Source organism: Vanessa tameamea, chromosome 19 (genome assembly GCF_037043105.1).
Source record: "Vanessa tameamea isolate UH-Manoa-2023 chromosome 19, ilVanTame1 primary haplotype, whole genome shotgun sequence".
Taxonomy (NCBI): Eukaryota; Metazoa; Arthropoda; class Insecta; order Lepidoptera; family Nymphalidae; genus Vanessa; species Vanessa tameamea.
Genome location: NC_087327.1, coordinates 3,934,395 through 3,949,562, shown reverse-complemented (window position 1 = coordinate 3,949,562; position 15,168 = coordinate 3,934,395). Strand labels below are relative to the sequence as shown.

General features: G+C 33.2%; 1 protein-coding gene across 1 annotated transcript in view; it reads right to left on the bottom strand.

Annotated features, from left to right (window-relative positions):
* Positions 1 to 15,168, bottom strand: part of LOC113396101 (neuroendocrine convertase 2) — an 89,327-nt gene that overhangs the window by 8,970 nt on the left and 65,189 nt on the right. Inside the window, exon 7 of the mRNA XM_026633891.2 lies at positions 3,229 to 3,404. Coding sequence (XP_026489676.1) covers positions 3,229 to 3,404 — 176 coding nt within the window. The remainder of the gene's footprint in view (positions 1 to 3,228; positions 3,405 to 15,168) is intronic.

Sequence of the window (15,168 nt, the reverse complement as noted above, 5' to 3'; positions counted from 1 at the left end):
TTTATTATGTATCTAAATTATAAAACGCCATTGACTAGTTCTACCGAATACATAAATAAAATCGATTATTTGCAAGTCAACAAAACCGAACGATAATTTTTTTTGTCTATTCGTCAAGTAAAATTACGAGTGGCCCTGGTAACTAGAAGATTTCATCTCCACAATTCAAGTCATCATTGTACGAGCAAACCCTTGTAAATGTGATAAAACACAATAAAATCATAAAAATAAAAATATTATTTATTCAAGTCGGCTCATAGAAGTTTTGAATCGTCATGTAAATCTAACAATGGCTCGGATTCTACCCAGATTAACCAAAACTCAGTAGTTATATTATTTTCATTGATATAGTATTCGTTAATTTTCACGCAGGAAATATAAAATCATTCAATAATATTCCACTAACATACCTTTATCTGATTTAATTGATGAAAAAAATTAACTCCTAAATTTTTTACCGATTTTTTTGCTAGAATCTACATTCAAAACACCGGATTCGATGCGACGCGAATGTTATTCTAGCATATATATTACAATACAATTCACTATCTATTTCTTTAATTCTATAATTCGATAGAAGTTCTATCTAACACGACCGGAGAAAGATACAGGGCGAAACTAGTGGCTTTAAGTGCTCTCCGAGAGACTACCAATATCGACTTCTAAGCTCTGATACTATTAATTTTGCCTTGAGCAATTTACTACCCTGACTCTCGAGTTGTCTTGGGTTCGAATCGAGATTCGAACCTAAGACTACGGAATCTATCTCATTAGCTTCTATATTATCGAGGTTTTCCTTGTTAAGAAATGTTAGAAGAATTTTGTATCTGTATAAAAATGATCATACAATAATGTTTAATAAATAAATATCAGATACATAAACTTCAGGATTCTAGAACATAAAATAACATTCACTAAATACCCTAAGATACTCTTTATATTCCTGTAAACACAGACCGCTTTTTGCCGCCGACACAGCCATTTCGCTGCGAGCCATTACCTTCAGGAAATCTCAGTCGAGCTTTCATTTTGCAACGTCAGCATTCTGTAGAAGGAAATTGCGTCCAAACGAAAACCTCGTCAAAGCATTCAATGTCTTTTATTTAAGCATAGGATTTATCGGTTTTTCAGATATTACAGATTAGTTTTATGTTGACGACTTGCAAGTACGACTTACTTCAACAATAAAAATGTTTTATTTTATTGTAAGAGTTTATTTAAGATAAATAGTATGAAGTTTTCGTAAACATTTACGTAATCGTCGCACTATATTTCAATCGTAAATTTTATTAATTTAATATATCATATTACCGACCTCATTACGAAACATCTAAAATAAAACCAAAATTAAAATAAGAAGAAATTATATCTGAATTTCAAACTGCTCAAAAGAAATATTTCTTTCAAAAGGGTTATAAAATTTTATAAAATAATTAAAGACAGAATAGATCAATTGAATTGACTGACGACAAAGACAAAAGATTATTAAATAGTAAATATTCAAAGAAAAAACTAGACAGAGAAATAAACAAAAGAACGTTGGAGATTACACGCGGGTCATAGATCATACGTAGATAAGAGAAGCACTAAGAACTCAATTCCCCTGAACAAATAATCCTTTCTGTTCCCTCTTTATGTCCCTACGAGTACTTGGATGCAAATAGATTCATACACGCAGATATGCACGTATGTTGCCTCTCCCCGCTTAACGTAACCGCTCATTGCGGGTTTCTTGGTAATCAACAGCTTCATTCAAATACTAATTAAGCAATCTTAGAACACCTTAACGTATTCGCTGCTTGGTAAAATAATAATTATAGATTAAGTTAGTGAATAATTGGTTTAGAGTAACAGTTATATACTTTAAGGGATTCTTTCGGCTCTACAGATAGTGTTAGTTTGAGTAAGTTGGTAGATTATGAAGAGTTGAATCGGAATCAGAGAGGTCTCCAATGATGATCCGTACATGATAGATTATTTAACATACTTTTAATAAGACACCCGTAAATAATAATTGACAAAAACAATCTACATAACATTATACATATCTATGAAACATTAAATATTACTTAAGTTGTCTGAGAATAATGCACGTGTTTTATTACAATAAGTACTTGATAAAAATATAAAATGTTAGCTTGCTGTGAATAAAACTATACACATCGTTGTCGAGCCTTGTTATTCGTTGATTCATCAACTTTCCTTAGTATTGTATATTGTATTGATGGATTGTCTCGTCAGCTGTAGTTGTAAAGACAGCTTTATAACTGTGGATTACGGGTTTCTTGGGTTTTAAATAAGTTATTCGGTCTCTTGTATAGACATTCTCAGTAGCCTGAAGTTTGAAAATCGGCAATGTTTATACCCACTCAGCAAGCACGTACCTTTATACGCTTCAACTTTCTCTGAACGTGTCGGATTGCCGTCCCTTGAGAACGTAAATATACAGAGTATACCTCTGTTTATGCACACACTTTTCTACAATAATATTTAATACCGCGTGCCGCGTGGTTATTACCCCGTTAAAGTAAACGTCATGAGTCACCTATGAAGCTTTAAATGGGAAGTTTAAAATATAGGCAAAAATCTCCAACATATATAAGGATATAAAATGAATTATCGATACTATCCTGATGTGTCGAGTTAAGATTTTCCAATTTAAAAGCTACGATATAAATTGAAAGACGCTATTAAAGCAGTATCTTATATTCATGAGACAAATAAAATATCTACGAGATCAAATGTTTTTATTAATAGTAATATTGTGTTAATAGTTTAGTAGACGCAATGTTTCTTGTGAACAATTATCAATTAGTGTAAGAACTCAATGATTACTCGTTAATCTCACATGGAGTTTGTGTTATTGGAAACATAGTTAATTTCTGTTATTCAATTTTCGCCCGCGGATTTGCTCGCATTTTAAGGCTGGTTGTCTGGTATTAGGTAAGAATTATAATACATTTTTTAAACTATATAAATAATAATTAATAAAACCAATAAAATATACCATAAAATTAGAAATGTGCACAAATAAAATTCTTTATTTTTCGATTCAACTGAGTATGAGTGTTTTAGTATAACTATAGACACAAAAGACATAACGTCCTAGTTCTCGAGATATTCGGGACTAAGGGAAGGAAATGTAAGAGATTATTAATATTTTAACACGGCCAATATTATAAATTCATTACCAAAGTATGATGAATGAAATGATTATTTTCTACTAACCTCATTGACACCTCTCACGATAGCTCTCATTGTAGCGTTTCTTGGTCCATCAACAGTTCTCCCGTCATCAGTTGGACCCCACGAGGCGCTATATATGTGGATCTTGTGAGGCTCGTGCCCCATGGAGTTAGCCTCGATGAGATCGGTCATGTAAGGTTGGTCAAGCATCCTTATACCTGTTTAGTAAAAAATTATCATTTATAACCAAATGACTATACCATTAATACAATTGAAATATCTTAAAATTTAGAATAAAATATAATTTAGTACACGAGTCAAAAATAAAAAATATAGCGTCGGAATTGTTAACATGAGAACATTGTACTTAAATTGGATCTGGAATGTTAATTTTATAGCGCTTAATAAAACTAACTTCCTCCTAGTACTAGCTACTAAATAGATATATATGTCCACAAAAACTGGTTAATTTATTTAACTGATCTGATTCGTAGCGATTAGTAGATTCGTATTCAAAGCGATTATACTTTATGAGGGTAGTAAAAAAAAAGTTTCTTGCTTGTGACAAAAATAAGATCAGGCAACATTGTTATTTTAATAAAAATACTCCTCTTAATTAAATTAATTTATTTTGCGTTATGAAGATTCACAATTTAATCCCTTGACAATCGAACCGTCAGGGAGTGCCGCCATTTCATATTGAGATAGTCGGTGAGGAGAATGATGACGTCTTGTGGGTTGCACATACATGGTTAACATTCATACAACATTTTATCTCCCTTGAAGTTGAAATTTCCCTTTTTTAATGAACGTCTATCGCGAAAGGAGTAACGTAGCTAAACTTCAAGAAAATCTTTGTTTTTTTCTGTAAATTTTCAATTTCTACGCATAATTTTAATTTTTCTTTCCGTAAGGACCTTCTAATACGAAATCGGTAAAGTAGTTTTCAAGTTATAGAGTGACCAATGAAAACAGAGATTATTATTTTTTTTTAATAATTTTAATTATTTATAGTTAGTCTTGAATAAATAAAAAGCATATTTTTTTAAAAGCAAATACGTATTTGTTTTTAAAAATACATATTTTAATTTATAAACGACTAGTTATTATCAAATGTGTATTGAAATGGTTATATGCTTAATAAAACTGTGTCACGTAATTTTAATATTAAAATTTTTACCTTTGCCTTAAAATTTTCAACGAGCATATAAGGTAAAAGGGCAAAATTTTCATCTCGTTTTGAATAATTGTCTCATTTTAACATATGTAAATATTCGCTACGAAGGACGCTACGGTCGGCTACGGAATGGTAATTCTGTAGCATTTCAACTCTACTGTTACTCAAACGGCGATCCCTCTGGAAATAACCAGGTTCAATTTTATTCGATGACAATTAATGATTATTTAATGAAACTTTATTCCAAATTTAAATTGCAATTTTCATTTGTTAATGGTCAATGGACCCAAACAGGGTCAAATCTTGCAATGTGAAATAGGACCAGTAGGAAGCATGACCTCATTTAAAACCCAGGATTGACTCCCGACAAAGGAAATCTATAATGATCATTAGGAGATCATTATCACAAAATATTGTATATAAAAGCGTGTTAAAATAAAAATACCTTTTTAATTAAATTTATTTATTTGAATATAAATAAAAATGTCTCGCTTTACCCTATTCCACGTAGTATTTTTATTAATATATTTTATATCTAATTTTGTAAAAAGAATATGAATGGAACGCGTCACACAACCTCGTTAATAATTCAATAGCGAGTCAGTGGTGGTGAAATTAATTACGTTTGGCTTAAGGTGGAATACGTCAGCAAATCAGTTTGCCATTAGATGATTAGAACATTATTAGGCTGTATAAGTTGGATAAGATTATCCAGTCGCATTATATAATACATTTATAATATTTATTACAATATGTATCTCGATAAATTATATTAACGTATAAGACGCGCTTTACATTAGGAAAGTTAGGAATTTATGAATGCAACTTAATGAATAATTCAACAACATGAATATACTTTAGACACTTTTAACGGATCGAATGATGAATGTTTATGTGAGATAAAATTGAATTTGCTCTCCCTGTTGTAATCAAAATTTCGCAAATCGTTTCTTAGTGTATCTCTGCATTTAAAACGTATGATTCCTGAATTTTCAGATAGATTTACCAAATTTATTTTGTATAAATGTATTTAACATGTAAAAATAAATTAAGGACTGAATATGTCATATGTATTTCAAATTTATATGTAAACTTTAATCTATTTTTAAATGAAAGATTTATGTATTCGAAAGGTATTTTAACGAAACAATATATTTAAAATTTTGATGACAAGTTCATACAAAATCTTTCATCATATGTCTAAAACATTCTTTCAGATCTTACTGTTGACAAAAACCTCTCTTGCTCAAAGTAATAAAACTGCTCTTTATTGAGTTTGATATATTTTTGTTTCTAGCCGAATTTTAAACATAATGTAATATAAAGCAACTTCAAAACCAACAAATTACGTATATATCAGCAAAATTTTCCATTCACGGGCTCATAATAGCTATACAACTATAAATATAAAACTGAAACCAATAACTTCGGTAAAAAATTTATCCCCGAATAAATACAGCCACAAAACCGTCTCAGTGCCGACCCTCTAAAAGCCATTTGGCCGATAAAATCTGTGTAAATAGAGACCGCGCTGGCAAACTAATAGTTTTCGAATTGAAGAAGGTATAATGGTCTTATCTGTTTTCGATGAAACTCCCAATATTATCGGTGTTATTGCGCGTAAGCTTGGTTATTTGATGCCTTTATATGAAAAGAAAAATATTTTTTCTAGTATTTTAATTGTGTAGGCTGACTGTTAAATGGGTCACCTGATGGTAAATAATACCTATAGACAATGACACTGGAAGTAATATTATCCGTACGAAGTAGGGTGTTATCTCCCTTATATCTGTCTGTTAGGGTCTCCCTCGATCTTTAAACCGGAACATAACAATACTAAGTATAACTGTTTGACGGTAGGATATCGAATGAGTGGGTGGTACATATCCAGACGGGCTTGTGCGGTCCTACTAAATTTTTTATAAGGTTTATTTTAAGTACATCTTCCATATAGGTGTGTTTTATTTAGTACGTCCAATCAACAAAACTAAAATTCATGAAAGCTTAATGATAAGACCCTGTCTAAATAAAATATCTCTATCCTCTGGAGTTTGAAAATGAGATTATTCTCTCGTTACCAAGAAATATTAACACAATGAATGACAATAAGTTTACTTTAAGTTTTTTTTTATGTTTTGATTAGGAAATTAATAAATTATCCATAATATATTGTTTCTTTACCATCACAAAAATCCTAACACAACAAAATATTATTATTATTAATAATCCTTTCATAATTAATTAATGAAATTGTGATTTATTAACAAATTGAAATAGGTAATTAAAATAGAACATGCTTATGAACTTAGGATATAACTTGTCTCTGGTCTAGATTAAAGAGTTATCTACCAAAAACCATAAAGAACGTGTGTATTTTTTAGACGATGGTCTCATGCCAAGACAAGATAATTTAAATAATTCTTAAATATAACTATACATAAATGTCACACAAATATATCATTTACAATAAAAAACGACACAAGAAAAACAATATATTAAATTTGTGAAATTTCTATTTACAAAATAATTAGTGTTGCCATAGAATTAATCAATGATTTTACTAGCTTTTGTGGTGAAATGCAGACAGATCCGCAGCGAGCTGTCAATTACGCGAGATAACAAACTATATCTAATAACTTTATAATATACATATATAACTGGCAAATAAATTATATGTTAATATATTTTTTATGAGATGATACTCCATGTTAGTTTTGAAAATTTAAAATATATCTATGTATATATTTTAAGTGAAATTTATTTCGTCAGTATGTATGGAATGTAACATATTATTTTTTTATATTTATATGGCTACTCTAAAACTAATGCAAATAAAATTATTTAATTTAAATTCTATTAATAACTAGCTGAATCTGTGGCTTTACTCGTTTAATTTATATCACACAAACCTGTCCATTTTACCCCGTTGAGGGGTAAATTTATAAAAGTAGTTCGCGTCCTTCTCCGGGACTCTATTTCCAAACCAAATTTCTTCTAAATCGGTTTAGCCGTTTAAGGGCGAAGAGGTAACAGACAGAGTTACTTTCGCATTTATAATATCAGTATAGATAGTTCTAAAAGCCTTGTAGATGTAAAATTATTTAAAATATTTGTAAAATAATTCCAAATTAATAACGACAACACACTGAATTTTCATGTGCATATATATCACCTTGCGCGAAACGTCCATGTGTTAGATGGAAAATTTCCACATTTATAATAATTAGATGAAAACGACTTGCATCTTAGATACCACCCACTCATCATAAATTCTACCGCCAAACCGCAATAGGTTGTTGTGTTTTGGTTTTACGAATGTGGTGGTCCCAACGTTGGTAATATGATGAATGAATGAATAAAAACAATTTCTATAAAGGTCTTGAAACCGGTGGCCAATTTACCACCCACCACATAATAAAAGCGTATTAATCAATATTAACAATTACGAATATCATAATAAGACAAAACAAAGTATTCATGTGTGTATATTTGTATACAATTATTGTAACAACATGTTTCAATACCATATGAAATTGACAGATCCATTTCAATTCGAGCTTCACAATATTTATCGTATATTGTTTGACTAATAGGCCTCCCACGAACCCTATTTGTAACATAGAAACCTTATATTTCTTTGTACATAAACTGACGTTAGGTATATTTACATACGACATATAAACATTTCATGTCCATCATTTGATTGAAAACGAAATTAATATGTCTGTATTGATTTTATATATGTTTAACTTTGTTATATGTTACCTCTCTATAATTTAGATTTGCGTTTTTATTATTCCTATATGTTTTTACTGTCAAACAGAACATGACATTGTAAATTTAAGTTTTAATAATTGTTAAAATATAATTATATTAGCTGTTAGTAACAACTTCGTATAGGTAAAATTCAAACAAAAATACATCTACCATTTTCTAAATTTTAAGTCAGGTCTTGGTGAGTGATATTTTACTTATATATATATTGATAATTATCTTTATTTATTTTTAAAAAAAATGGTTTGCGTCTTGACCGATTTTTATGAAGTATTTTATTGCACTCATAATTCCCAGGTTACCTCTGGACGGTTCTTAGTCATAATTGGTCCCGGTAGAAGGCGCTGTTGCCATCCGAATTTTTTTTTCAAACAATTGTTTTTTGGAATTCATTTATAACTATTTAATTTTTTTATCTTGTCAAATTAGTTCAATATTTTTATGAATTTTAAAAACGACAAATAATAAAATTTCTGATATATTTAAACTAAATTAATAAATTCAGGTCAAACCCTAGATCCCCAGCTGTAGTACTCGAGATCAAATTTAATTACCATTCCTGAAATTCTTTAAATATTCATGTTAGAAACTCACTCAAATAAATTTTCGTTTTCCTTTTGCGTTTCGAATGAAATTATTTTAAGTGCGATATTAGGTTGACGTCACAAGTGATATTTATAGTAGAATAAATACTGAGTCTTCTTCAATCTTAGAACATTTTAAAGTTTTTTTTGTTAAGGCAATTAGGAACTTATTCAATTCCTCTTATTATTATTATTATAAACATCCTAATATAATATTTAATTATTTGTTTATTTTTATAAAATAGGTAGGCGGACAAACATATGTGCCACTTAATGGTAAGTGGTGACAATGGCGCAGTAAGAAATATTCACTATTCCTAACATCGCCAATGTGCCACCAACCTTGGGATCTAAGATGTTATGTCTCTTGTGCCTGTAGTTACACTTGTTCACACACCCTTACAACCGCATCACAACAATACTGGTTACTGCTGTTTGGTGGTAGAATATATGATAAGTGGTACCTACCCAGACATTCATTGTTTATTTATAAAAATACAATTGATTTAATTCAAATAGCCAATTTTATTAAAATTTAAACGTGACTATGAATTTAGAAGAGACATAGAGGTACCATATATTTCATTTGCAGATGACATATCTCTACTAATCTCTTGCCAAAACAATATTACTTTAAATCAGAAACCTAATTTTATACTAACAAAAACAGCGAGCTACCTTGAAATTAATTACTGCGGCCAAACAAAAGTTGCCGCATGTATACTTTACTTTAAATGGATCAAAATGAAAAATTATTAATAAATTTATGTTTATCCATGTAGCCAGTTTAACAGACATAAACTGGAAAACATACGTAGGTATACAGTATACACATTACATTTATTTCTATTATTGAGATTGTTTTTGGGGTAATAAAAAAGCACCAATCCTTAACTGTGCTTATCATCTAAATACGTATTTCTCTACAAAATAAAGTCTTAGTCAATGGTGATGTAATTAACAGTCACATATCTTTGATTATTATCTATTGATTACTTGTTCTTATTGGATTCACTCCATGATTTAATGTAATAGTGGAAACTATGCTCTTATATTGGTATTAAATGTTTGTGTATTATAGTATGCTGTATGTCTCCCGAAAATAAAATGAAATAATAAAAAAATATAATTTATACACAAACATATTCGCACACGTATATACTTGCTGCCATACATACAATGATATATATATACGATTATTTTTTATTTAATGTACTGTTATTAGTTTTTTCCTTCTGTATATAATGATTTATATAAATTTATTTCTTGTATCTCTCAACTATTTTGCTTAAATTTATAATTTAAATAGAGGTTTGCTTTTTTTAATTTATTAATTGTAAAACGTAAAAACTTTTTACAATTTATTTTCAGAAACGAACGAAGCCAGTCGGTATGCCAAGATGACATAGTGCACAGCTATGGCAGAGCCAAGATGGCGCAGTGCACAGCTGTTGTAGATCCAATGTATGTCATATAGTTTGTAACGAAAAAATGAATCTTCACATATGTTCACGACCTTCATCTATTCAAAGTGCTGCAGCGCCATCACGAATGAATTGAAACCTTATCGATAACTTATCTCACGACTTATCAAAACGAGTGGCTATTAAACGTGGTCAGACGTGCGTTCAACCAATTCAACATATTATTGACTTTTATTATGTATTTTCCCCAAGTATTGCCAGAATAAATTAAATAATATCTTTTTATAATTTAAGTTTTATCACAAAGAGTTATTTTCTGAATTTTCGCCAAAATCTATATTAATCTGACTGATTGAATTTCAAGTAGCTACTAGACCAACGCACTTTTTTATTTGTTATATTATCTGGTACAATCTCAATAATACCTGTGAGAAGTCTGAACAACGACGGGTGTTTCGGGTGATATAAATAAAAGTAAAAAGTGAAACAGCCTGTCTTTGCTGAGCTAAGGTCTTCTCTCTTTTTCTAAAGAGGGTTTGCAACGTATTATACACGCCTTTCCATTACGAGTTGTTAAATATAAAAGTAGAAAATTTGTATTCGAATCATGCACTTCCTTCACCATCAAAAACATCGTGATTATAAACATAAATTGAACACATGAAAATTTACTTGATGGTAGGGCTTCGTACAAACCCATCTGGGTAGGTACCACTCATCAGATAATGTACCGCCAAACAACAGTACTCAGTATTGTTGTGTTCCGGTTTGAAGGGTGTGTGAGCCAGTGTAACTACAGGCACAAGGGACATAACATCAAAGCAAATTATAAGTTAAATAAGTTTCATTATGCATCAAAATTAGTTACAAAATACTAATTTATTTTAAGTCTAGATTAACATGTTATGAAATAGCTTTCAAACGTATAAGATTTAATCTCTATCTATTCAATTCAACTCGTCTAGACTATAACACGTTAAGGGCTTAGAGATTCAATGGAAATTAAATTGCGCAAAATATTCTCATTATTTACATAGAACGTGTATTAGTACATTAAAAATATACATATTTATAAAAATAATATATTTAACATCAATTTATTTATTTACATAAGAATTATTATAGCCATAACTTTGGAGCCTTAACTGTATTTAAATAAGAATTATAAATTAGTTACTATACAAATCATGACCGCGTGGAATGGTGGCAAGGGAGCTAGCAGTATTTCCCGCTTGAATCGCAATTCCGATCCTCTTGGCAAAAAATGAAACAGACCTCTTGTCACTAGTAGAAGCAAAAACGCGAAGGGTTATACTTTTAATGAAGATTTTTGCACAATTACTTCAATTGTTTTAACTTTTTTTTTTAATTTATTTACAACTAGCGACCCGTCCCGGGTTCGCACGGTTGCAATGCTGATACTAAATATACTACAGAAAGTCTTACAACGTTCACAGTTTTTGATGCATACAAACCGGTAAGTCTCTGCATTTTAAATCTGTAATATCTTCGAAAATATTAATTTAAATTATATACTGTGAAAGGTCATGTTGATCTATATTAAATGCACAATGTATTTAAGGTACTTAATTGGATATGGATTAATGCTGTAATACTTAAAATCTCCTTGAAAATAAGCCATTATTTCTCGTAAAAAGTAACGGATAAAAAATAGTTTTTGTGGGTTATCCCTCAGAGATAGACATATACCATCGTGGACTTTTTTAAAAAACTTTTTAAGGTGTACAATACTGTACTACGTTATTTTGATCTATATCGTAGGGTTGATCCAGCATTTGCAATGTAAGCGCAAAAAATGTGTTTATTTACGACATAATTTTAGAAACCTCTAACATTATCTCTATTTCTCTACTATATTGTGCATGTATTATACATATAAACCTTCCTCTTGAATAAATCTATCTATTAAAATAAATCGCAACAAAATCAATGGATTTTGAAATACAGATATTAAAGATCTAAATATACATAGGGACAGACAGCGGTAAGCGACTTTGTTTTATACTATGTAATGATGAATTTAATTTTAAAACTCATTCTGAATCAGTGATGCAAATGTCTCGTGTCGTCTACCGTGTGAATTATAATATAATTATTTATATTGAAATATTCCAACCTGCAATTCCAACCTACTCTGTCATTTATATCTTTTTTGAAAAAATATAGGCTCAGCAAGCTTAATACTTTGAAACTAACTTACATTGAATTTCTGATACGAGAAATAACAAAGAAAACTAATGGATTAATTATAAAATCTTAACTTGAATCTCTTTGAGTTTGCAGTTTTTTATTTATTTAATATTAATGTTGAAATAACGTCTACCGACCAGCAGATAAACAGGGTATAGTAAACTCCAAGTCTTTCGCTTCAAACGAGAAAGTCAGGTGAGGTTTGTGAACTACATTGGAACATTTATAGGCTGAAAAAATAAAGGGCTCACATTATCTAAGATAGTCTTAGCTTATAAACAGTATACAATTAACATAAGTGCATTCTATAGTGATACAGTGCTATAAATGTCATTTTTAACTTTGTATTTTAAATGTAGGATACGAGGAACTATAGAGTTTCTTGTCAATTTTTCTCGGTAGAATCTACATACCGGATCGGTAGTTTTACGATTAATACAATTCTGTAAATGTCGGTTCTAAAGTGCTTGTATAAGCCTACTTGAATTAAGTATTGAAACACACTGTACACAAAGTAAATAGATATTATATTTAAGTATGAGGCCAAATTGTAACTCAGATCAAACTATTAATAGTATAGAATTTGTAAGATACAATGAGTCTGCAAGGAGGGTTATATTTCTTCCAGACAACCCTTTATAATGGCCGTACGACAAAGTTTTTATGTGTATAATGACAATAGTCAATACAGATATTAACGTATTTAATAAGATGGGATGTAAGGGGGCGCAAACTATACCTTAGCGCCCCAAGCCAACCTCACATGCCCGTGGTGCATCCTGTCGACCAGCAGTCGAAGTGAGAGTACAGAAATGTACTCTCACTTTAGCGTTGAAAGTGTAAAATCGGTAGTAGGACTCCGTGGATTTGGAAGCAGAAATCATAGGGGGCAAATGCTTGTCAACTTCCTCGAACGGGAGGGGCTCTTCATGATGAACTCGTTCTTCAAGAAGCAGCCCCTGGAGAGGACGGCGTTACAACAGAGCTATTGAAAGCAGGAGGTAAACCCGTACTGAGGGAGCTCCATAAGCTTTATAACTCTGTCCTCTTCGAAGGGAGAACTCCGGAGGCGTGGAGTAGGAGTGTGGTCGTCCTGTTCTTCAGAAAGGGAGACAAGACTCTGCTGAAGAACTATCGACCCATATCCCTAATGAGCCACGTCTATAAGCTGTTTTCAAGAGTGCTCACGAACCGTCTTGCGCGAAGATTCGACGAATTCCAACCCCCGGAACAGGCCGGGTTTCGGAGCGGATGCGGCACCATAGACCACATCCACACAGTGCGGCAAATTATACAGAAATCCCATGAGCATAATCGGCCCTTGTGTCTTGCATTCGTGGACTATGAGAAGGCCTTTGACTCGGTTGAAATCTGATAATCTCTGATAATCTGATAAATAAGATGTCTCTACAAAGCCGCCACCATGTCCGTCCAAGTACAGAATCAGCAAACAAATCCCATACCATTGCATCGAGGACTGAGATACGTTATTTCCCCCAAATTGTTCACTAATGCAATGGAGGACATGTTCTAGACGCGGAACTGGAAAGGGCGTGGCATCAACATCAATGGCGAGTACATCTCTCACTTGAGATTCGCAGACGACATCGTCATCATGGCAGAAACGCTGCAGGACCTACAACAAATGCTGAATGAGCTGGCTGATTCTTCTACACCCATCGGCCTACGGATGAACTTGGATAAAACCAAGGTCATGTTGAATGAACATGTTCTACCGGAACCGATTGCGATACACGGTACCGTCCTCGAAGTTGTTCAAAAATATGTCTACCTCGGGCAGACATTGCGATTAGGTAGAAACAACTTTGAGGACGAGTTGAATAGAAGAATTCAGCTAGGTTGGGCAGCATTTGGGAAGTTACGACGAATCTTCACATCGTCGATTCCACAGTGCCTTAAGACGAAAGTCTTCAACCAGTGCGTCCTACCCGTCATGACATACGGCGCCGATACGTGGACACTCACGACAAAGCTGGTCCACCGGGCTAAAGTCGCTCAGCGTGCTATGGAAAGGGCTATGCTCGGATTATCTCTGAGGGATCGCATCAAAAATGAGGTGATCCGTCAGAGAACCAAAGTCATCGACATAGCCCACCGGATTAGTAAGCTGAAGTGGCAGTGGGCCGGCCATATTTGTCGTAGAACCGATAACCGTTGGGGAAAACGTGTTCTAAAGTAGAGACCGCGTCTCGGCAAACGTAGTGTAGGACGTCCTCAGGCATTGGGGTACATGTCAGTCACCTCCTCGTGGTGTACCCTGGGTAACGGGGCCGGCTTGAGCTTGCTCGTCGGCCACGGCTAAGACTGGCGGGAGGGATGCCGCGGGGCCGCTCCTGGTACGTCCCTGATCGGCGTCAGGGCGGACCATGTGAGTGGCCTCGTTGGCTAGGAGGGAGTGGGAGGGCTCGCTACTCGAGCCTCCCAGGTGTTTTACACCGGCGGTCAGCGGCGGAGCCTACCATCTTATCCGCCGCAGGGCGTCAGCTTCGTTGACGCCCAGCTTCCAGTGGCGGACTCGGGGGAGTTCGTCACATTCTCACGTGGAGGATGAGGGGGAAGGCGCGCACTAGGCGCGCTTTCCATGAATATTCAGCCGCCTTACGGCGGCTGCCGCTGGTGGGGTCACGGTTGCATGCCCTTGGCGATCCCGTGGCCTCACCACTCGGCGGCATGGTGGAAACCCGAGGATGGTTTTAGTGGGTAGGACAGGGCATTAGCATTAGCGTGCCCTGGCACGGGGCATTAGGCCCCGGTTGAGTCCCACATACCCGACCCGGTCCCCCGACCGGGC